At 39.9% G+C, this 22,077-nt stretch overlaps 1 protein-coding gene and 1 long non-coding RNA gene across 2 annotated transcripts; one reads left to right on the top strand and one right to left on the bottom strand.

Moving 5' to 3' along the window:
* Nucleotides 1-9,319: 9,319 nt before the first annotated feature.
* On the bottom strand, nt 9,320-12,377 carry LOC117721702 (beta-defensin 9-like). Its single transcript, XM_034520501.2, has 2 exons — nt 12,258-12,377; nt 9,320-9,522 (listed from the first exon to the last, which is right to left on the bottom strand). The coding sequence occupies exons 1-2, from the start codon at nt 12,316-12,318 to the stop codon at nt 9,380-9,382; spliced, it is 204 nt and encodes a 67-aa protein (XP_034376392.1). The 5' UTR covers nt 12,319-12,377; the 3' UTR covers nt 9,320-9,379.
* A 7,197-nt stretch (nt 12,378-19,574) lies between these two features.
* LOC143434655 (uncharacterized) lies at nt 19,575-21,217 on the top strand. The gene is made up of 3 exons (XR_013104298.1): nt 19,575-19,808; nt 20,044-20,149; nt 21,157-21,217. It is a non-coding gene; the product is annotated as an uncharacterized LOC143434655 (long non-coding RNA).
* Nucleotides 21,218-22,077: the final 860 nt, after the last annotated feature.

Raw genomic sequence — 22,077 nt, 5'->3', positions numbered from 1 at the left:
TTCCTTACCAGTATATCATCCCAGTGTCTTCGCATACCTGATCCTGACCCACTTTTTCCCCTTCCTGCTTCTCCCTTGCTCCTAAGTCCCTCCCACTTTCTACCTCTCATCAGTATTTTGATCCCTCTTCTAAGAAGGACTGAAGCATCCTGAATTTGGTCTTTCTTCTTCTTGAGCTTCATACTGTCTGTATCTTGAGTATCCTGAGCTTTCAGACTAATATCCACTTATCAGTGAGTATATACCATGTGTGTTCTTTTGTGACTGGGTTACCTAACTCAGGATGATATTTTCTAGTTCCATCCATTTGCCTAAGAATTTCATGAAGTCATTGTTTTTAATAGATGAGTAGTACTCCATTATGTAAATGGACCACATTTTCTGTATTGATTTCTCTGTTGAAGGACATCTGGGTTCCTTCCAGCTTCTGGCTCTTATAAATAAGGCTGCTATGAACATAGTGGAGCATATGTTCTTGTTGTATGTTGGGGAATCTTTTTCATATATGCCCAGGAGTGGTATAGCTGGGTCCTCAGGTAGTCTATGTCCAGTTTTCTGAGGAACCACCAGACTGATTTCCAGAGTGGTTGTACCAGCTTGTAATATCAACAATAATGAAAGAGTGTTCCTTTCTCCACATCCTTGCCAGCATCTACTGTCATCCAAGTTTTTAATCATAGCCATTCTGACTGGTGTGAGGTAGAACCTCAGGGTTGTTTTGATTTATTTCCCTGATAACTAAAGATGTTGAACATTTCTTTAGATGCTTCTCAGCCATTTGATATTTGTCAGTTGAGGATTTTTTGTTCAGCTCTGTACCCCATTTTTTAATATGGTTATTTGGTTCTATGGAGTCTAACATCTTGAGTTATTTGCGTACATTGGATATTAGAGCTCTATTGGATGTAGGGTTGGTAAAGATCTTTTCCCAAGTTGTTGGCTACCATTTTGTCTTATTGATATTGTTCTTTGCCTTACAGAAGCTTTGCAATTTTATTAGGTCCCATTTGTTGATTGTTGATCTTAGAGCATAAGCCACTGGTGTTCTCTTTAGGAAAATTTCCCTGTGCCCATGTGTTCAAGGCTCTTCCCCACCTTCTCTTCTATTAGTTTCAGTGTATCAGGTTATATGTGGAGGTCTTTGATCCACTTAGATTTGAGCTTTGTATGAGGAGATAAGATTGGATTGATTTGCATTCCTCTACATGCTGACCTTCAGCTAAACCAGCACCATTTGTTTAAAATGCTGTCTTTTTTTCCACTGGACCGTTTTAGCTTCTTTGTGAAGGATCAAGTGACCATAAGTGTGTGGGTTCATTTCTGAGTCTTCAGTTCTGTTCCATTGACCTATCTGCCTGTCTCTGTACCAATACCATGTAGGGTTTTTGGGTTTTTTTTTCACTATTGCTTTGTAATACAGCTTGAGGTGATTCCTCAAGAAGTTCTTTTATTGTTGAGGATAGTCTGTACTATCCTGGGTCTTTGTTATTCCAAATAAATTTGCAAATTGTGCTTTCTACTGCTTTAAAAAATTGAGTTGGAATTTTGATGGCAATTCCACTGAATTTGTAGATTGCTTTTGGTAAGATGGCCATTTTTACTATATTAATCCTGCCAATTCATGAGCATGGGACATCTTTTCATCTTTTGAGATCTTCTTCAGAGACTTGAAATTCTTGTCATATAGATTTTTCACTTGCTTGGTTAGAATGACATCAATGTATTTTATATTATTTGTGACTATTTTGAAGAGTGTCTCTCTAATTTTTTTCTCAGTCTGTTTATCCTCTGAGTAGAGAAAGGCTACTGATTTGTTTGATTTAACTTTATATCTAGCCACTTTGCTGAAGTTGTTTATCAGGCTTAGGAGTTCTCTGTTGGAATTTTTGGGGTCACTTAAGTATACTATCATATCATCTGCAAATAATGATATTTTGACTTCTTTATTTCCAATTTGTATCCCTTTGACCTCCATTTGTTGTCTAATTGCTCTAGTTAAGACTTCAAGTACCATATTGAATAGGTAGTGAAAGACCCCTGAGAGGGGAGACCCTCACTCTAGTCTCAGGATATCACAGCCACCCAGTAACTCACAAGACACCAATCTCGATGCAAACAGCAAGAGGCTTTATTTCGGGAATCAGCTAGCTGAGGTGGAGACTCATAATGAGGAGTGTCAGCCCCAAGTGCAGAATGTGAGGGGTATTTAAAGGAAAAAAACCACAAACCAAGGGGTGAGGGGCAATACCAGTGGAAAGTACCAGCCCATCATTTAGTCAGTCATGTGGGGGACACCCTGTACATGCTTTTCTTAGGAACTTAATCTTGCTCTACTCTCTACTTTGTGGTTAGCCAGTTCTTAGAACCTAGAGCTCATGAACCAGCTGACCTGCATTTTTGGTTCTGACTATTTGTGGTCAGCTAAGTTCCTGGAACATGGCCGGCCTGGCTCCACTTTATCTGCTAGGGGTCTTAGGCTCCATTCTATCTGCTAGAGGTCTCAAAAAGTTTCTATTCTTTTCAAACACACTTCCAAAGTTGCCCTCTGACTTCTACATATATCCTGTGGCACACAGTTGCTCATATACACATACATTCACATACATAATAAAGTGAAATTGCAAAAGGAACAAGTCTATATAACCCTAGATTCACATTTAGTTCTTACAGTAGAGAGAGAACATAGGAAGCCTTATATCTTCCCTTGCCCCAGCCCACGGGGATTCAATGAGACCCTAGGAAGTGGGGGAAAGAATGAAGAGACAAGAGACACAAGGAAGAAGCACCAGTCTGAATGTCTGATCTAGTGCTTAAATTTTATTGTCCGGGCTGCTGTTATAAAGGCAAGCAGGCAGGAGGGTCATCTGACAGTCAGGGTCCAGGGTCATCCCGTAATTGCAGAGTTCTGTAAGCCCACAAGAATTCCTAGCCCAAATTCCTTATCTAAATATTTTCTTACAAGCAAGAAGGCAATTAAAACATTTCTCAGCTCGAGTTGCTTATCTGATTAATATTTTCTCCTTGGCAGGAGCACAATAAAGTATTCCTTAACTCAGGCTGTTTACTTAACTGACATTTGCTCTCAGGCAGAAAGGGGTCTTGGTTCCCAGCATTCCCTGATTTCAGTGGGATTGCTTTAATTTCTCTATTTAGTTTGATGTTGGCTGCTGTTTTACTGTATATTGTTTTTACTATGTTTAGGTATGGGTCTTGAATTTTTGATCATTTCAAGACTTTTATCTCAAAGGGGTGTTGAATTTTGTCAAATGGTTCCTCAGCATCTAATGAGATTGGCCCAGCCTGCGGGATTGGACGAGACCCTAGGGAATGGGGTGAAAGAATGAAGGGACAAGAGACACAAAGGAGGAGAGGAAGTCTAAGATTCTGATCAAGCTCTCTAACTTCAATTTCAGGCGGCAGGTTATAAAGACACAGCAAAATGAGAAGTTTAGAAAAGGATTGCTGCTTAAGGCTATCCCACTATCATGTCCTCATTGCCCAAGACCATCCCACTATTGTAACTCGCTCCCAGGAAATACCAGACGTTCTTTAAGTTCCTGGGACCTGAGACCCAAGAATGTCCTTTTTTTAACCTTGTCTGACTAGGCTTTCCAGAACAGCAGGTAATTTCCTGGGTTTGGCTCCCGGCAGAGATGATCATGTGCTTTTATCTTTGAGTTAGTTTATATAGTGGACCATGTTGGTGGATTTGTATATATTGAAACATCTCTGTATCCCTAGGATGAAGCCTACTTAATCATGTTGGATGATAGTTTTGGTGTGTTCTTGGGTTCAGTTTGCAAGAATTTTATTGAGTATTTTTGCACCGATATTAATAAGGGAAATTGGTCTGAAGTTCTCTTTCCTTTTTGCATCCTGTGTTATTTAGGTATAAACGTAATTGTGGCGTTATATAATGAAATGGGTAGTGTTCCTTCTGTTTCTCTTTTTTGGAATATTTTGAAGAGTATTGGTATTAGGTCTTCTTTGTAGGTCTGATAGAATTCTGCACAAAACCCATCTGATCCTGGGTCTTTTTGGTTGGGAGACTTTTAATTACTGCTTCTAATTCTTTAGGGATTATGGGACTCTGTAGATGGTTTACCTGATCCTGATTTAACTTCGGTACCTGATATCTGTCTAGAAATTATCTGTTTCATCCAGATTTTCCAGTTTTGTTGAGTATAGGCTTTTGTAGTAGGATCTGATGATTTTTTTTTTTTTAAATTTCCTTGGTTTCTGTTGTTATGTCTCCCTTTTCATTTGTAATTTTGTTATTTGGATATTGTCTCTGTGCCCTCTGGTCAATCTGGCTAAGAGTTTATCTATCTTGTTGATTTTCTCCAAGAACCAGCTCCTGGTTTTCTTGAGTCTTTGTTCAGTTATTTTTGTTTCTACTTGGTTAATTTCAGCCCTAAGTTTGATTATTTCCTGTTGTATACTCCTCTTGGGTGTATTTGCTTCTTTTTGTTCTAGAGCTTTTGAAAGGCTTAAAAGATTTCAAAAACTCCTAACAACCTAAGCAGAACCAAGAGTGCAGGTCAGCTTGGTCGTGAGCTCTGTGTTTCAGGAACTTGGCTGACCACAAGATAGATGGCTGATTATGAATAGGCTCTTAGAGAATAGCCTATGCAGAATGTTCCCCATGACTGTTCCTTGAACCCTGTCACCAACTAAATAATGGGCTGGTACTTTCCACAGGTGCTCTCCAATAACCCTCTTTCACTCTCCCTGGGTTGTGGTTTCCCCCTGAGTTGTGGTTTTTGGCTTTAAATTCTCTCTGTCTCCAAAGCCCCCGGGGTCAGACCCAACTGCCCCTGCATGGGTCATGGGTCTTGACCTCAGTATACTGATTGAAATATACCTCTTGCTGATTACATCAAGTTTGGTGTCTTGTGAGTTAATGGGTGGCCGCGAATTCCTGAGGCTTGGGTGAGGTCCTTCCTTCTTGGGGGCCTTACACTTTCAATTGTGCTGTCAAGCTGCTAGTCTTTGCCCTATTCAGTTTCTTTTTGTAGGAACCCAGAGTTAAGAGTTTTCCTCTTAGCACCACTTTTATTGTGTCCAATAAGTTTGGGTGTGTTGTACCTACATTTTTGTTAAATTCTAAAAAGTCTTAATTTTCTTTCTTTATTTCTTCCTTGGCCAAGTTATCATTGAGTAGGGAGTTGTTCAGCTTCCATGTATATATGGGCTTTCGGTTGCTTTTGTTGTTATTGAAGAACAGTCTTAGTCGTTGGTGATCTGATAAGATGCGTGGAATTATTTCAATCTTCTTGTATCTGTTGAGGACTGTTTTGTGACATATGGTCAGTTTTGGAGAAGGTGCCATGAGGTGCTGAGGAGACATTATATTCTTTTGTTTTAGGATGGAATGTTCTCTAGATATCTTTTAAATCCATTTGGTTTCATAACTACTGTTAGTTTCATTGTGTCTCTGTTTATTCTCTGTTTCCATGATCTGTCCATAGATGAGAGTGGGGTTTTGAAGTCTCCCCCTATTATTGTATAAGGTGCAATGTGTGTTTTAGCTTTAGTCAAGTTTCTTTTATGAATGTGGGTGCCCTTTCTTTGGAGCCTAGATGATCAGAATTAAGAGTTTATCTTGGTAGATTTTTTTCCTTTGACAAGTATGAAGTGTCCTTCCTTATCTTTTTTGATAACTTTTGGTTGAAAGTTGATTTTATTTAGAATGGCTGCTCCAGCTTGTTTCTTTGGACCATTTGCTTGGAAGGTTTTTTGCTAGTCTTTTAGTCTGAGGTAGTGTCTGTCTTTGTCATTGAGGTATGTTTCCTGTATGCAGCAAAATGCTGGGTCCTGTTTAAATATCCTGTGTCTTAGTGTATGTCTTTTTATTGGGGAATTGAGTACATTGATGTTAAGAGATATTAAGGAAAAGTGATTGCTGCTCCCTGTTATTTTTGTTGTTAGAGGTAGAATTATGTTTTTGTGGTTATCTTCTTTTGGGTTTATTGAAAGAAGATTATTTTCTTGTTTTTTCTAGGGTGTCACTTCCCTCCTTGTGTTGGAGTTTTCCATCTATTATTCTTTGTAGGGTTGGATTTGTGGAAAGATAGTGTGTAAATTTGGGTTTGTCATGGAATGAATATCTTGGTTTCTCCATCTATGTTAATTGAGAGTTTTGCTGGGTATAGTAGCCTGAGCTGTCATTTGTGTTCTCTTAGGGTCTGTATGATATTACCGAGGATCTTCTGGCTTTTAGAGTCTGTGGTGAGAAGTCTGGAGTATTTCTGATGTCTGATTTCATATGTTACTTGACTTTTTCTATTACTGCTTTTAATATTTTTTCTTTGATTTGTGCATTTGGTGTTTTCATTATTATGTGACTACTGAATTTTTTTCTGATCCAGTCTATTTGGAGTTCTGGGGCTTCTTGTATATTCATGGGCATATCTTTCTTTAGTTTAAGGACATTTTCTTCAATAATTTTGTTGAAGATATTTACTGGCCCTTTAAGTTGGGAATCTTCACTCTTTTTTATACCTATTATCCTTAGATTTGGTGTTTTCATTTTGTTCTGGATGTTTTGGGTTAGGAGCTCTTTGAATATTCCATTTTCTTTGACTGTTGTATCAATGCTTTCTATGGTATCTTCTTCCTCTGAGATTCTCTCATCTATCTCTTATATTCTGCTGATGATGCTTGCATCTATGACTTCTGATCTTTTTTCTATGTTTCATATATCCAGGGCTGTCTCCCTTTGTGATTTCTTTATTGCTTCTATTTTCATTTTTAGATCTGGGATGGATTTTTTCAATTCCTTTACTTGTTTGATTTTGTTTTCTTGTAATTCTTTAAGTGATTTTTGTGTTTCCTCTTGCAGGGCTTCTAGCTGCTTCTCTGTGTACATGCCTACATTTCTCTAAGGGAGTCATTTATGTCCTTCTAAGAGTCCTCTATCATCATCATGAAATGTGATTTTAAACCTGAATCTTGCTTTTCCGATGTGTTGGGGTATCCAGGACTTGCTAGTAGTTGGAGGACTGAGTTCTGATAATTCCAAGTAGCCTTGGTTTCTGTTGCTTAAGTCCTTGTGCTTGCCTCTCTCCATCTGATTATCTCTAGTGTTAGTTGGTCTTGCTGTCTCTGACTGGAGCCTGTCCCTCCTGTGAGCCTGTGATCTTAGGTATGTCAGCACTCCTGGGAGACCAGTTTTAACAAGGCCAGATTAGGGCATAAACAGCTGTGTCACAGGGTTAGCTGCAAGGTACTGATTGAAACCAGAATATTTCTGTCCCAGCTGCTTCAAGGTTCCTGTCCCCTGTGGTTTCCTGGGGTCCTTCTTTGGCCTGTTATTGGGTCAAGAGTGGTGGTCTTATCTTTGAACTTAGGAGTGATACCACTCCTGCAAGACCCCCTTTCTTTGGGCTGGATTTGGGTATGGACAGTTGTTCCACCTAATTAAACAATTTTATTTATACTATGCTAGATAAGTGTCCTAACTTGGCTTGCTGGGGCATAAAATATGATTCCAGACCTGCTAACATCCATATTTTTAGGAAAATATAAACCACAGCTGTAGTTTAGAGGAGGGTTTTCTTCCAGTGTGTTCAGCTGGAAGATGTTCTGGACCAACTCTGAATGCATGGGAAAATATGTTTTGTAAGATATTCGTGTTTTTTCTCTTCATTTACATCTTAAGGGTTCATACTCTCTGATTTCAGAGATAGAAGGCAAGGCATGACATTTGGGAACACACTGGAGAGGACCAGGTTGACAGAAGGCCAGGGTAACAAACCAGAACAAGGGGAACTAGAACCTTGTTGAGTTCTATGTGTTAATTACTAGCTACTGTAAGAAGTGTCTTGATGCAGTATATGAGATGTATTGATCTACAGATATAGTAATGTGTCCATATGTGGCATTTTATTTTATGTTAATTTAATAAAATTACTATGGTGTTTTTTCCCCTATTGCATATGATCTATCTAGTATCATGTTCTTGGCCATATTATCACTATCAGGTATGGCTACCACATCATGAAGGAGGTTTTGAATCGAATAAATAGGTAGTTGGATATGCTCATAACATTTGTGGTACTATCACACCAGTGGATAAACTGTGCAGGCAGATCACTGCTGTAGCTTGCAGGTTGCTCACAACTGGGTGAGACTGATAATTATTTTCTTCTCTGCTAGCAGACATAGCACCTTCTATACTATGAACACCAGACTGTAGGGTGTTCTAGTTGAGCACCAGCTCAATTTCTCAATCTTCAATAGTGTAAAAATGTGATGCCTTAATTCTTTGGCAATACTAGCCAGAGTGGAATTATCAACCACATCCAGACCACATGCTCAGTAATAGTTGCCTAACACAAAATAGACTCCATTCTCTCTCTCTCTATCTCAATCAATCTCTCTCTCTCTCTCTCTCTCTCTCTCTCTCTCTCTCTTTCTCTCTCTCTCTCACTCACACACACACACACACACACACACACACACACACACACACACACACACACACACACACACAAATGTATGTGTGTGCACAGTTTCATTTGTTTTTGTTTTGTTTAAGATAGTGAATTAAGGGCTGGAGAGATGGCTCAGTGGTTAAGAGCATTGACTGCTCTTCCAGAGGTCCTGAGTTCAATTCCCAGCAACCACATGGTGGCTCACAACCATCTGTAATGTGATCCAATGACCTCTTCTGGTGTGTCAGAAGACAGTAACAGTGTACTCATATACATAAAATAAATAAATCTTTCAAAAAAAAAGATAGTGAATTAAGTGGAATATGGATCAAAGTGATCAAGATGTACTTGGAGTTGGGGGAAGGGAAAGTATGTAGTCAAAATATATTCTATGAAGAACCAAACAGCAAAATAGTTTGTGTGTGTGTGTGTGTGTGATTGACTAAAAAAAATGCTGATTTAAAAACTGAGGCATTATCCCTAGGGAAAAAGCTTTGTTGGGATAACTTACTGTTATGAATGAAGTTCTAGTGCAACTGTCATCCACTGCCCTAAAACAAGTAATCCCTCAATCTGCAAATGGAGCCTTACTTAACTGTGAGACCATGGAAGAGTTACTGTCTGTTAGACCCCAGGAGATCTGAGAGCTGTGTTCACTGTCCAGTCTTGTGTGGTTCTTCTGCATTTCTCACATGTGGTTTGACAACAAAGTCAAATAAGAGTGACATTTCTCAAATCATTCCTCAGGACTAGGCAGGATTTCTGGAATACCCCTTCTCCTGTTTCAACCTGGACATTAGCCTTACATTTTCTTAACCCTTTCTAAACCAAAACACAGGTTTCAATAGGATCTGAAGTTGATAAGCTTAAAAAAATGTTTCCTTTATTAAAGTATCAGTTACACATCTGTCACTTGAGTTTTATGTGTTTCCTTCCAATCATCATGTGGTCTTGCAGCATCTCGGCCACTGTGGGAGACAGTTGCCTATTATTTTGTGATTAAAAAAACAAGCTTCATAACAGTACCCTCCTTTCTTGTGGCAGTTATTCATTTGTGCTTCGTCTCCTGTTACAAAGGCAACAGCTGCAAGGAGAGGGTGGATATCCTTTAGAGTCGTAGCTACAATGCCAAATATTTTAGAACATATTTGGGATACAAAATAGATAGATGACATGTCTCATTTCATGGTATATTTTTTTTCTTCCAAGCAATTGTCATGGAATTAAACCTTGTGGACAGCTAATGAAATCACACACTTGGCAAGAAAGAGCAGCGGATTTATGAGTGTAGTTTTTTTTTTTCTTTTTTAGGTTGTTTGAGACAGGGTTTCTCTGTGTAGCACTGGCTGTCCTGGAACTCACTCTGTAGACCAGGCTGGCCTCGAACTCAGAAATCCGCCTGCCTCTGCCTCCCAAGTGCTGGGATTAAAGGCGTGCACCACCACTGCCCGGCTATACTTTATTTCTTAATGCTACAGGTCTTACTGCAGCACACACTTTTTCTGAAGTGCCCAATTTCTTCTTTTTACTCAGATTGGTCCTTCTGACTCCAGTCCAAGTTTAAAGACTCCCACTACAATTTCCTCCAAAACATATAGTCATACTGATATATAGTGTTATATATACTGAATATAGTGTTATACTGAGATCGTGGTTGCCTTCAGAAAATTTTACAGTATTCAGAAATTGGTATTTACACTGTCTCCTGTGGGATATCTGAGAATATATAGAATGTATCCTACATTAGTCTATAACAGTATCCAGGATAGAACAAAATTACCCTGGGATACATGTAGTAACCACCAAGTGGTAATTTTACCCACATCTTCTGTTAATTTATGGGCTGACTCAAGTCCTCTGAAAATTCCTGCTCAGAAGTTCCAATCCTTTAGTATCCTAGACTCTGATCTTTTTTGGAGAGAGTTCATTACAGTAATTGACATTAAATGAGGTATTTATATCAAACACTAATCTGAATTGATTGGCAGAAAAAATATATAAAACATTTTATGTTTTTATCACCAGTCAAGAGAAGAGGCTTTGTTTTTTCAAGTTTGTTCTCTGTAAAGTTGCTGAGTCCCCTTGCAATAACCACTAAAATTTGTATAGACTCAGGTATACTTAATCAAAGATTTTAAAAACCATGACACTGAGAGGTCTACAGCATTGAAGAAAAAAACTGAAAAAGACACTAGAAGATAGAGAAATCTTCCTTGTTTTTGTGTCACCCTATTTACTAATGTTACAAAGTCAAGACACTGAAATTGGTCTACAGAGTCATGTCACCCCCACCAAAATCCCAATGATATTTTTTCACAGGAGTAGAGAAAACATAATCCTTAAGTTCATATGACAATGTGAAGGACTCCAAAACAGTAAAAACATTTCTGAGCAGAAAAAATAATATTGGTGGGGCTATGATCACTCATCAATTTATACCTCAGAGCTGTATCATAGTATACAAATACAGTATGGCATTGGGACAGAAGCAAAAAGCAAACAAACATACAAACAAACAAACAAACAAACAAATAAACCGTCAATAGCATAAAGTAGAAGGCCTTGAAGTGAGCTCACACAGCTATCAATGGTTTCTTGTGGGAGGTATTGTGGTTAAATTTTACTGTTAATTTGGTTAGATTGAGAAGCAGCTAGACAGGTAGCAACCTAGAGAACTCCTGTCAAGATGTAATCATACTAGGGTGTTGGATTAGGTGATGGTCATGCTTTGGATATAAAATGTCAGGAAACATAAAAAGTCTCACATTTTGTAGATCTGGTTTCTGGTTCAGGGCCCTAAGTTTTAAATTTTTAGGAAGTTTAGGGGAAGTAGGTCACAGGGGGCAGATGGAATCTTTACCCTTGCCTGCTCCTCTTTATCTCCTAGCTCCTTTCTGTCATAAGGTAAATGAACTTCTTTGCCACAAGCCCCCCCAACCCCCCACACCTGTGTTCTACAGCAGTGCATGGGTGTCCATGGGGCATGTATAAGACAGACATGGGAACAGCATGAAGTGGTCTTCAGGGTTTCATAGAGACCAATTATATAAACTAAAGGATACATATACAACTACACACAGAGAAAGAGAAAGAGAGGAAGGAGGGAGGGATGAAGGTAGAGAGAGAAAGCAAGAGAGAGAGAAAGAGAGAGAGAGAGAGAGAGAGAGAGAGAGAGAGAGAGAGAGAATGCTTTGAGAAAGGACTAATAATGTTGTCCATAGATTTTTTTTAGCTTCGATTTCTCTAATAAGTTCACTGTTCAGACTAGCAAAATAAAGACCAGAAGAAACTTGTGACTTGAGCTTGATCATCAAAAGTGACAGATTGGGAAAATATATCTTTTATTTTTCTTACTGGAAGCCATTTGCTCCAGAGTCAGAGATAGTTTGGTTGCTTTGATACAGAATACATGGGCTCTACAGCTGAACAAGAAGCACCCATCCAAGAATGGAGACATTCCCTCTGGGAATAGAATGCCACTCTGACTGCTTGAACATTTTTGGGAATGTCCCAGTCCCTGTAGGAGGAGTGGTGGCACAGTCCCCCAGTCAGGGCACCTGGGGAAGGCCTCTCAATGACTTAGGTGAGGATGGCAGTGCATGTCTGAGGATCAGAAGCTAGCCTTTGTGTGTGTGAGGAGCTTCTCTGCAGATGAAGTAGAATCCCTTCTCTACAAGGCCCTTCCTCCATGTCATGTATAGGACTCTGTCTGCCCCTGAATAGGTCCAAATGCCTGCCAGGATCACTGCTTCTCCCTGCTCCAGGTTTCTGCCTCCATGTCTCCAGTCCTGAGCAGGTGCTGCAGGTCCTCAGGCTTACCTGGGGTGGTAGATGAGAAAAGGAGGCAGCATATCAGCAGCACAGAGCAGAGAGTCCTCATGGCTGGTAGAAGGAGCACTGAGAGTCCAGAGAGGGTCAGTAAGTCCTGCAGGACTGAAAGTCTCAAGACTCCTGAGGGTTGCCTGCATCTGAGGGTGGAGCTCATTAACTCACCCTCCTGCTGTGTGTCCTGAGGCATTTCCAGTGCTGTTGATAGGTGTTCATGCCAAGTACTGCAGGGATTTTGCTTTCATTCTGGAAGCTCTGTTTTCCTGCCTCATGCTTGGATTGCTGTGTCTTTCAGGTTAGGGAGTCTGAATGTTCTCTTAGAATGTAGCATAAGCTAGTATCTTTCTGGCCAAAATGAATCAGAAATCCTACAGTAAGAAAGAGGAAGAAGCCTGGCAGCCTAGTGTTCCTACAAGGTAGCTCAGCCCCTTTCTGAAAGGAAGCTAAGCTGAAGGAGGGATGAGAGTTCTTTTTAAGTAGTAACTTTTGCCCCTCTTATTAAATCAATGAATGAATAAATAAATAAACAAAGGAAATCACTTTACATCTGCTCACAGCCCCCTCTCCTCTCCTCTCAGCCACACCCTTATAAATCTCTGTCCCCAAATCCCCTCCCCTTCTCCTTAGAGAAAGGTAAATCCCACCCTGGATACCACCCTGCCATGGGATATCTTGTCACAACAGAACTAAGAACATCCTCTTTCACTGAGTGTGGAGAAGTCAGCCCAGCTAGAAGAAAGGGATCCAAAGGAAGCCAACAGAGTCCGAGACAGCCCCCACTCCAATCTTTAGGAGGCCCACATGAAGACCCAGCTGTACATCTAATAGAATTTGAAGGAACCTAGCTCCAGTGCTGCTCTTTGGTGGATGGTTCAGTTTCCGTAAACTCCCATTTGCCCACGTTATTTGACTCTGTAGGTTTTCTTGTGCATCTTTAACCCCCTTGGCTCCATCAATTCTCACCCTGACTCTTCTACAAAACTCCTGAACTTCATCTAATATCTGGCTGGCAGTCTCTGTATCTGTTTCTATCAGCTGCTGGGCAGTGCCACCACTTAAGAATCAGTTCTGCTAGGCTCCTGTCTGCAAGCACAGCAGAGTATCATGAATAGTGTCAGGAGTTGACTCTCTCACATTGGATGAGTCTCAAGTTGGGCCAGTCATTGGTTGGCCATTTGCTCACTGTCTGCTCCCTCCTTATCCCCGTGCATAGTGCAGGCAGGAGAATTTTGAGTTGAAGGTTTTGTGGATGTGTTGATGTCCCCCTTCCTGTGCTGGAAGTCCTACTTGGCTACAGGAGGTGGCCACTTCAGTTTCCATATCCTCAGAAACTAGGAGTCTTAACCAGGTCACTTCCATAGACTCTCAGTAGCCTTCCCTGTCCCAGGTCTCTGACTGGTCCCAGGGATTTGTCCTATTGATTCCCATTCTCACTCCCAGCCCTCTCACCCCTCCCCACACCTGATCACCATCCCTATGTCCCTCTTTACTTCCTTTCCTTCCCAGTTGCCTCCCGATGTCAACTTCCATTGTCTACTTCATTTCCCATCTGAGAAAGACTCAATCTTCCTTCCTTGGGCCCTACTTGTTATTTGGCTTCTTTGGATCTGTTCAATGTAACATGTTTTGTTTTGTTTTTTCCTGTAGTTTATGGGTAATATTCACTTGTAAGTGAATATTGTGCGTGTCTTTTGGTCTGGGTTACCTCACTCAGGATGACATTTTGTACTCCTATCCATTTGCCTGCAAATTTTATGATGTGCTTATTTTTTAATATCAAGCAGTATTACATTGTATAGATTAACCACATTTGCTTCATCCATTCTTCTGTTGAGAATCATCTAGGTTGCTATTGGCTATTATGAGTAAGGCTGCTTTGAACATAGAGGAGCAAGTGTCCATGTGGTCTAGTGGAGCATTGTTTGGGTAAACCCCCAGGAGTGATATAGCTTTGTCTTGGGGTAGACTAGTCCCAATTTTCTAAGTAACCACAGCAATTGACTTCATTGTCCAACAGACAGGGACATCTTTATATCATTTACAACATATACATCTTCACAACGGGGTGTCACACGTTCTTAGTTGCTGGTCATTTCAGCTGAGGGATCAGCTGGAGGAAAGAGCTGTCAAGGTTCATGTGTTATGGACCAGGGCTGCTGTGACTTTATGGGATGAAGGGCTGCTATGACTTTATGGGATGAAGGAACAAAGCCATAGGAGTTGTGTGGGGTAAAACCAGGAGCAGGATAAAAAACAATGGCACATATCATAAAGTAATTGATGACAGACTATTGTGTGGTGAAGAATGTAGAGGAAGAATGTAGGTAAAGATTTCAATGGAAAACTTGACTGGGTGAACAATTTCTCCAGAATACCTTGTATTACCATAGTCTTCTATCTAGTTGCTACTGTGGGAAAAGAAAATACATTGCTGCTTTCTGTTAGCCATTTCTCAGGCTTTGTTAGAGCAATGTACCCAGACAAAACATTACTGGAAAAGAACATTGCAAATTGCCTCTGACTCTTGCCTGGGGTAGAACTCTTGTGCCCTCAGTAAGCATGCCCTGTCTTTGAAATGCTTTGATCTTTCCCAGGACTCTTACTGGGTCATGGCACTTTAGGCCTTTCTGTTCATTAGTTATATCACCTGTAATCACCTGAGGACCAAGCCCAGGAAGGCAGTTATCCTTCCCAAGACTTCATATCCTTTTTTTTTTTTAATGGAAAATTTTTTAATCTTATAAGAATTATTTATCAAAGCCAAGCAAAAATATAAAATCATTATAGATGTACTATTAGATGCTTTCTAAGAAAACTGTACAAAACAATTAATAAGTGAAGTTTGAAAAATCTCTACTCAGTGTCTTGTGACATGGGAGCCATGAAAAGGAGGATCATTACAAAAGTCAGGGGCCAGCCAAGTATGTGGTGCTCACTTGCTGTCCTCACACTTGAGAAGTCGAGGCAGGGGGACTGCTGAGTTCTCCACAGTGTCTGGCAGCCAAGTCAGAGCAAGGTGATTGCCGGACAGACTGACTTGAGTTTAAGCCATGCTGCCTTTTCAATTCCAAGCTACAGTGGAGAGCATTTGGAGAGCAAGACTGCCATGTCTGAGAGCAGCAAAAACACTTCAAATAAATGAAGAGGATTTGAATTTCACCTAGAACTGGGGACTCAGATAAAACAACAACAAAACAAACGAACAACCCTGAAGTGACCTAACCTGTCCTCATCTCAACTCCCTGAGCAGCTCAGAGGTAGCAGTTTCATCCCAAGTTCTGTCTGTTTTCATCAAATTTGTCTGAAAATGCGATTCTTTGCCCAGATGTCTGAATACTTCATATAAAAGTGGTAATTTTAATAACAGAGGAGGGTGTCCTGGGTCATGTTGTCTTCATCCCTTGTGTGTAGAAATGCAATTTGCTTCATACAAAGATAGTTTTGATTTAGGCCAAGAAGTTCAAGTCATTGAACCTTTAAAAAAAGGGGTCAAGAATGTGAGGCAGCCAATGAGAGATAGAAGCTAAAGCTAAGGTCTATTGTCCAGGTGTAAAGACACATTCTTGGCAATTCACATTGACAGAACAAAACTTGATACTGGGGTGGTGATACTATATACAAGATTGACTAACCCAGAGACATCATTAGTTAGTAACACATGTTTTTCTCCCTTATTGTTTTCTAATTTTCATTTTATTTTATTTATTTTTTTAAAAAAATTTAATAAAAGGCTTTGTAAGTTTGGTAATGCTCAATCAGAAGTGTAACCCAATACCCAACCTAGATATATCAACTATCTTTGACTGGTGGAGACACATGATATGATAGTATACTTGAGTGACCCTAAAACTTCCACCAGAGAACTCCTAAACCTAATAAACAACTTTAGCAAAGTGCTGGATATAAAATCAACTCAGACAAATCAGTAGCCTTCCTCTACTCAAAGGATAAACAGGCTGAGAAAGAAATTAGGGAAATGACACCCTTCACAATAGCCACAAATAAAATAAAATAAAATAAAATAAAATAAAATAAAATAAAATAAAATAAAATAAAATAAAATAAAATAAAATATCTTGGCGTGAATCTAACCAAGCAAGTGAAAGATCTGTATGACAAGAACTTCAAGTCTCTGAAGAAAGAAATTGAAGATCTCAGAAGATCGAAAGATCTCCCATGCTCCTGGATTGGCAGGATTAATTTAGTAAAAATGGCTATCCTGCCAAAAGCAATCTACACATTCAACGCAATCCCCATCAAAATTCCAAATCAATTCTTCATAGAGATAGAAAGAGCAATTTACAAATTCATTTGGAATAACAAAAAAACTAGGATAGCGAGAACTATTCTCAACAATAAAAGAACTTCTGGGGGAATCACCATCCCTGACCTCAAACTGTACTACAGAGTAGTAGTCATAAAAAAACTGCATGGTATTGGTACAGAGACAGGCAGGAAGATCAATGGAATAGAATTGAAGACCCAGAAATGAACCCACACACCTATGGTCACTTGATCTTTGACAGGGAGCTAAAACCATCCAGTGGAAAAAGGTCAGCATTTTCAACAAATGGTGCTGGCTCAACTGGAGGTCAGCATTTAGAAGAATGCAAATTAATCCATTCTTATCCCCTTGTACAAAGCTCAACTCCAAGTGGATAAAGGACCTTCACATAAAACCAGATACACTGAAACTAATAGAAGAGAAGTTGGGGAAGACCCTCGAATACCTAGGCACAGGGGAAAAGTTCCTGAACAGAACACCAATGGCTTATGCTCTAAGATCAAGAATTGACAAATGGGACCTCATCAAATTGCAAAGCTTCTGTAAGGCAAAGGACACTGTCAATAAGACAAAACAGCAACCAACAGATTGGGAAAAGATCATTACCAATCCTAGATCCGATAGAGGGCTAATATCAAATATATACAAATAACTTAAGAAATTAGACGCCAGACAACAAAATAACCCTATTTAAAAAATGGGATACAGAGCTAAACAACGAATTCTCAACTGAGGAAACACGAATGGCTGAGAAGCACCTTAAGAAATGCTCAACATCCTTAGTCATCAGAGAAATGCAAATCAAAACAACCCTGAGATACCACCTCACACCAGTCAGAATGGCTAAGATCAAAAATTCAGGTGATAGTAGATGCTTGTGAGGATGTGGAGAAAGAGGAACACTCCTCCATTGTTGGTGGGGTTGCAAGCTGGTACAATCACTCTGGAAGTCAGTCTGGCGGTTCCTCAGAAAATTGGACATAGCACTACCTGAGGACCCAGCTATACCACTCCTGGGCATATACCCAGAAAATGCTCCAACATATAACAAAGACATATGCTCCACTATCTTCATATCCTTAAGAAGGAAATATTGCTATAATTTTTTATACTTTGGACCTTTTATATAAACTCAGAAAAAAAAGGAGTCCCAGATTCACCACTGACTTCCACTTATAGGGAAGAGCTTATTCCCAGTCCTGAACAGCTTAAGCTTTCTTGGTAAAATGGAACCCTAAAACTGTGAGCCTCTTCATGCCTTCCTTGCTGTTTTCCTTGTCCACCTGGTCTCATGAAACAACCCTCCATCAGCTGACTGACCTGTATCCTATCTCTCATCAACACAGCGGGTTCGCTATTATGTAACGATGGGTTGGTTTGGATAATTTTGATGGCTTGGTTTGTTTGTTTGCTTTATTTTGCTATCTGGTCAGCCCCCAGTCTCTTGATAGCTGTCCATGTGTTGACCAAGGAAGAAGAGTATTTTCTTCTGAAGTGTACCTGCTTGAGGGAGGAGGATCTGTGAACTTTTTAGTGTGAACATCACAGGCATTCTTCTGGGGAATTCGGTACTGTCTTTATGATTGACTGTGGATGGGATATAGGACCTTCTTCTCCAATGTACACAGTTTTCTGTTTTACTTCGTAGAGTAATCAAGCATCACAACATACACCAAATAGTGTATATAGAAAGTATATATAATACAATCTATATGTTGGTAGACACTGGACAAAGCACACTGATTTCTATATCACGTGTGGTTAACATTCAGTTGATAGAACAAAAACCAACTTTTCTGGAGAGAGTAGAATTAGGATATGGTTTATCCTTTAGACTGCAAGTACACTTTTCCTGACTTTCCATCTATTCAGGTGCCACCAGTTGCTCCATGCCAGGACTGTGCCCATCCTGGAATGGGTAAACTGAGATACAAAGTTTAACATAGGGGTAGTTTAAACACTGATGGTCTCTGGCCTTCTAGTTCTCTCAGTATACTGAATGCTTGCTGATAACTTCTAAAACACCCCCAAAAAACCTTTCTTGCTTATTCTTAGGGTTAAAAACTGCTGGGTGATCCACCTGGGGATACATCCCATTTGCAGACACCAAACCCAGACACTATTGCTGATGTCAAGAAGTATTCGCTGACAGGAGCCTGGTATGGCGGTCCCCTGAAAGGCTCTGCCAGACCCTGACAAATACGAATGAGGATGCTGGAATCCAATCATTGGTGGGAGCATGAGGACTTAAATCAAGGAGTTAGGGAAAGGACTGAAGAATCTGAAGGTGTTTGCAACTCCATAGGAAGAACAACAATTTCAAACAACCAGACCATATACAATTTCAAACAACCAGACCATATAGATGTACAGATTGCTAAACCACCAACCAGAGTACACATGGCTCTTGGTGATTATGGAGGACATGGTAGCCTTTTTTGGCATCTATGGGAACATAGGTCCTTGGTGCTGTGGAGACACAATGCCCCAAAGTAGGGGAATGCTAAGCCTGTGAGGTGGGATTGGGAGTTGGGTGGGAGAGCTTCCTCACAGAAGCAGGAGGGAGAGGTGATGGGATAATGTGTTTACATAGGGGAAACCTGGAAGGGGGGTAACATTTGAAATGTAAATAAATAAATTAACCAATAAAAATAGAATATTCTTCACTTATGAAGAATAATGAAATTTGCAAGTAAATGCATGGAGTCAGAAAAAAATCTGCTGAGTTTGGCAACTAAAACCTGTAGGCTAACAGAGGGTGAATAAGTAAAGGGTTCATTGCTAGGTCTTTTTCTTTTGCCCAGCAGTCCTGGCTCATGGAGGGAGGTTTGGCACTACACTTTCAGTGAACCAGGAGAAGAGAATGATCATTAACCCATTACGTGAGCAGGGATGAAGTACAGCTGCAAGGGAGGTCAGGTCACAGAAGTAAGTGTTCTCCATGTGAGAACGGATACAATGCCATTGAGGCCAACGGGGTGCAAAACCTTGGACTGCTAAACAAGAGGGAGTTGTGTCAGGTGCTCTAGGATGCCAACAGCCTGTCTGTGCTCATTCTAATAACAGACTAAAGTATGTAGTAGAGATGAGAAGCAAAAGGACCTGGGGAGAGGTGATTGTAGCCATTGAAGTTGAAGAAAATCAATTAGGACTGAGGTAAAGAAAACAGTCCAGAGGAAGTCACCATTCAGGGGATGTAAAGATGTTGCAGTTCTTGGGACTGGTGACCATGGAGAAAGAGGGACCACAGGGTAAAGGTGAGTTATGTCAACCACAGTGACCCACACAGTACAAGAGAGGGCACCAAGATTGTCTGGACGTGTTGAATTCTAAGGCATTCATAGTGAGGAGATGAATGAGTGTATGTGAATCCAGAAGAAAAGAGGAAATGAGATCCCTAATTTGTAGTCATTTGTAGGTAGATGCAAAAGCCTGAATTTAGAGATGGCTTTCTGGGAAAGAGAAATCTATAATTCAGATATTGTTTTCTAGGGTTGTGGGGAGCTACTAAGAGAAGTACCCAAAATAATGCAATTGCAAACAACGAGGAGAGATGCAGTTTGGTGGGATGGACAACAGAGGTCATTCCAGTCAACAGGTAATGATCTTGGAAAACATCCAGGGATAGCTCCTCTGTCCTTCCTCCTTTTGGAGCTGTCACACTGTAATAAGGGCTGGGACATCTGGCCTTCAGACTGAAGATTATCAATAAAGCTGTAGATATTTAATTGTAGAAAGTCAGTGTTTCTTAAGTGAAGAGAACTAAAGTTACTCAAGAAAGAGTTTTGTTTGTTGGTGGGATAGAAGTTAAAATAGTGACTAAGATTAACCTTGAGGGTAGAATGCAATAATTCACGTGTATATGAGATGACTCAAAGAGGGTGGAAAGATGAGTGTGGGAGGGGAGTTTTCCAGCCTTTTCTGCCATAAAGAAGTGTACATGTTTAATTATTCATCTTAAATCTAACATTGTTTTTCTTGTTCATTCACTCAATTGCTCAACAAGTATTTAGTATCTACCATATTTTCTTCAATTGTAAATTTAGGTTCACATATTCAATTATCATCAAACTCACTATGCTCCTGTAATATATTCTAAGTAACGGTGACTAATCATGAAGAAAGTATGCAAGTAAAACACATACCATGCCAGAAAATAGTAAACATAATGAGGAAAGACAATAATGGAGACAGAATGTTGACCTTTAGAAAGAGTGTGACAAAAAGTCTCACAGAGAAGGTTGGAACTGGATAAAAATTTAAAGGATAGCAGGATATGATTGCCAGGAACACCAAAAGGAGGGAACCAGCAAAAATCAATGAATTGAGAAGCAGCTTTGTTGGGTATGGTTGAAGAATACTGGGAGGAGTTTCCTGTGATCAGAGTAAAGGGAACAAGAATTCAAGGTGATCTAGGGGCATTGCTAAATGACCTTTCATGCTGAATGGAGATGTTGCACCATAGCCAAATTCACTGGAAAGAGGGCCCTTTGTGCTGGGTTGGAGATTTTGGCAGACTAGGTAACAAAGGAACCCTTCTTTATATGGTAATATCCCATTGTTCAGTTCATCTATTGTTCTGTAAGTAGCTCTCTTTTCCTCCAGACCCATGAAGGATAAGACATGGAATGTACTTCAGTGGATTTGGACATCATGTATTTCAGGTGAAATGTGCTTTTTTGTTTGTTTATGTCTGCAAGTCCATTTTTCATTCTTAGACATCATTTCCTTATGCAATACAATGTCAATAGAACATGTTTAAGGAAATTCTGTGCAGATTCATCTAGAAGATCCCTTTCATACATCTTTACAAAATGGCATCCAGGAGATCTTTACACATAATATATAGTGCTATTCCTTTTTGAACGAATGTATAAATTTTGTTTCTTGGATAGACCTAACATATAGGATGGTAACATTTTTTTGACATTAAGGACATGATAAGCAGTTATCTTTAGTAATTATACCAGCTAATAAAATTAATATTTTTAGGTCATGAGATCCCAGCTTGTAGTCATCTGTCAGTAGGTGCAAAAGCCTGTAGTTAGAGATGGCTTTCTGGGAAATAGAAATTTATAATCCAGATATGGCTTTCTAGGTGTTGTCGGGAGCTACCATGTGAAGTACCCAAAATAATGCAATTGCAAACAGTGAGGAGAGATGCAGTTTGATGGGGTGGACAGCAGAAGTCATGCCAATCAACAGGAAGTGATCCCTGAAAACAGCCAGGGATAGCTTCTCTGCCCTTCCTCCTTTTGGAGCTGCCACACTGTGATAAGGGCTGGGACATCTGGCCTCTAGACTGAAGATTGTTTACCAATAAAGCTGTAGATATTTAATTGTAGGACATCAGTGTTGCTTAAGTGAGTGGCTCAAAAGTTACTCAAGAAAGAGTTTTGTTTGTTTGTGGGATAAAAGTTAAAATAACAAATAATATTAACCTTGATGTTAGAATGCAGGAATGATTCAAAGTCAGCCATCTCTAAATACTGGATTTTACATCGCTGACAAATGACTACAAGATGA

Source organism: Arvicanthis niloticus, chromosome 16 (assembly GCF_011762505.2).
Source record: "Arvicanthis niloticus isolate mArvNil1 chromosome 16, mArvNil1.pat.X, whole genome shotgun sequence".
NCBI classification, from domain to species: domain Eukaryota; kingdom Metazoa; phylum Chordata; class Mammalia; order Rodentia; family Muridae; genus Arvicanthis; species Arvicanthis niloticus.
The sequence above is the reverse complement of the archived record's forward strand: the minus strand, read 5'-3'. Positions and strand labels throughout refer to the sequence as shown.

Coding starts and splice junctions, on each gene's coding strand:
- LOC117721702 (XM_034520501.2), bottom strand. CDS start 12,318: ATGAGGACTCTCTGCTCTGTGCTGCTGATATGCTGCCTCCTTTTCTCA. Junction 9,523..12,257: donor TTTCTCATCTACCACCCCAG/GTAAGCCTGAGG, acceptor CTCTCCTTGCAG/CTGTTGCCTTTGTAACAGGA.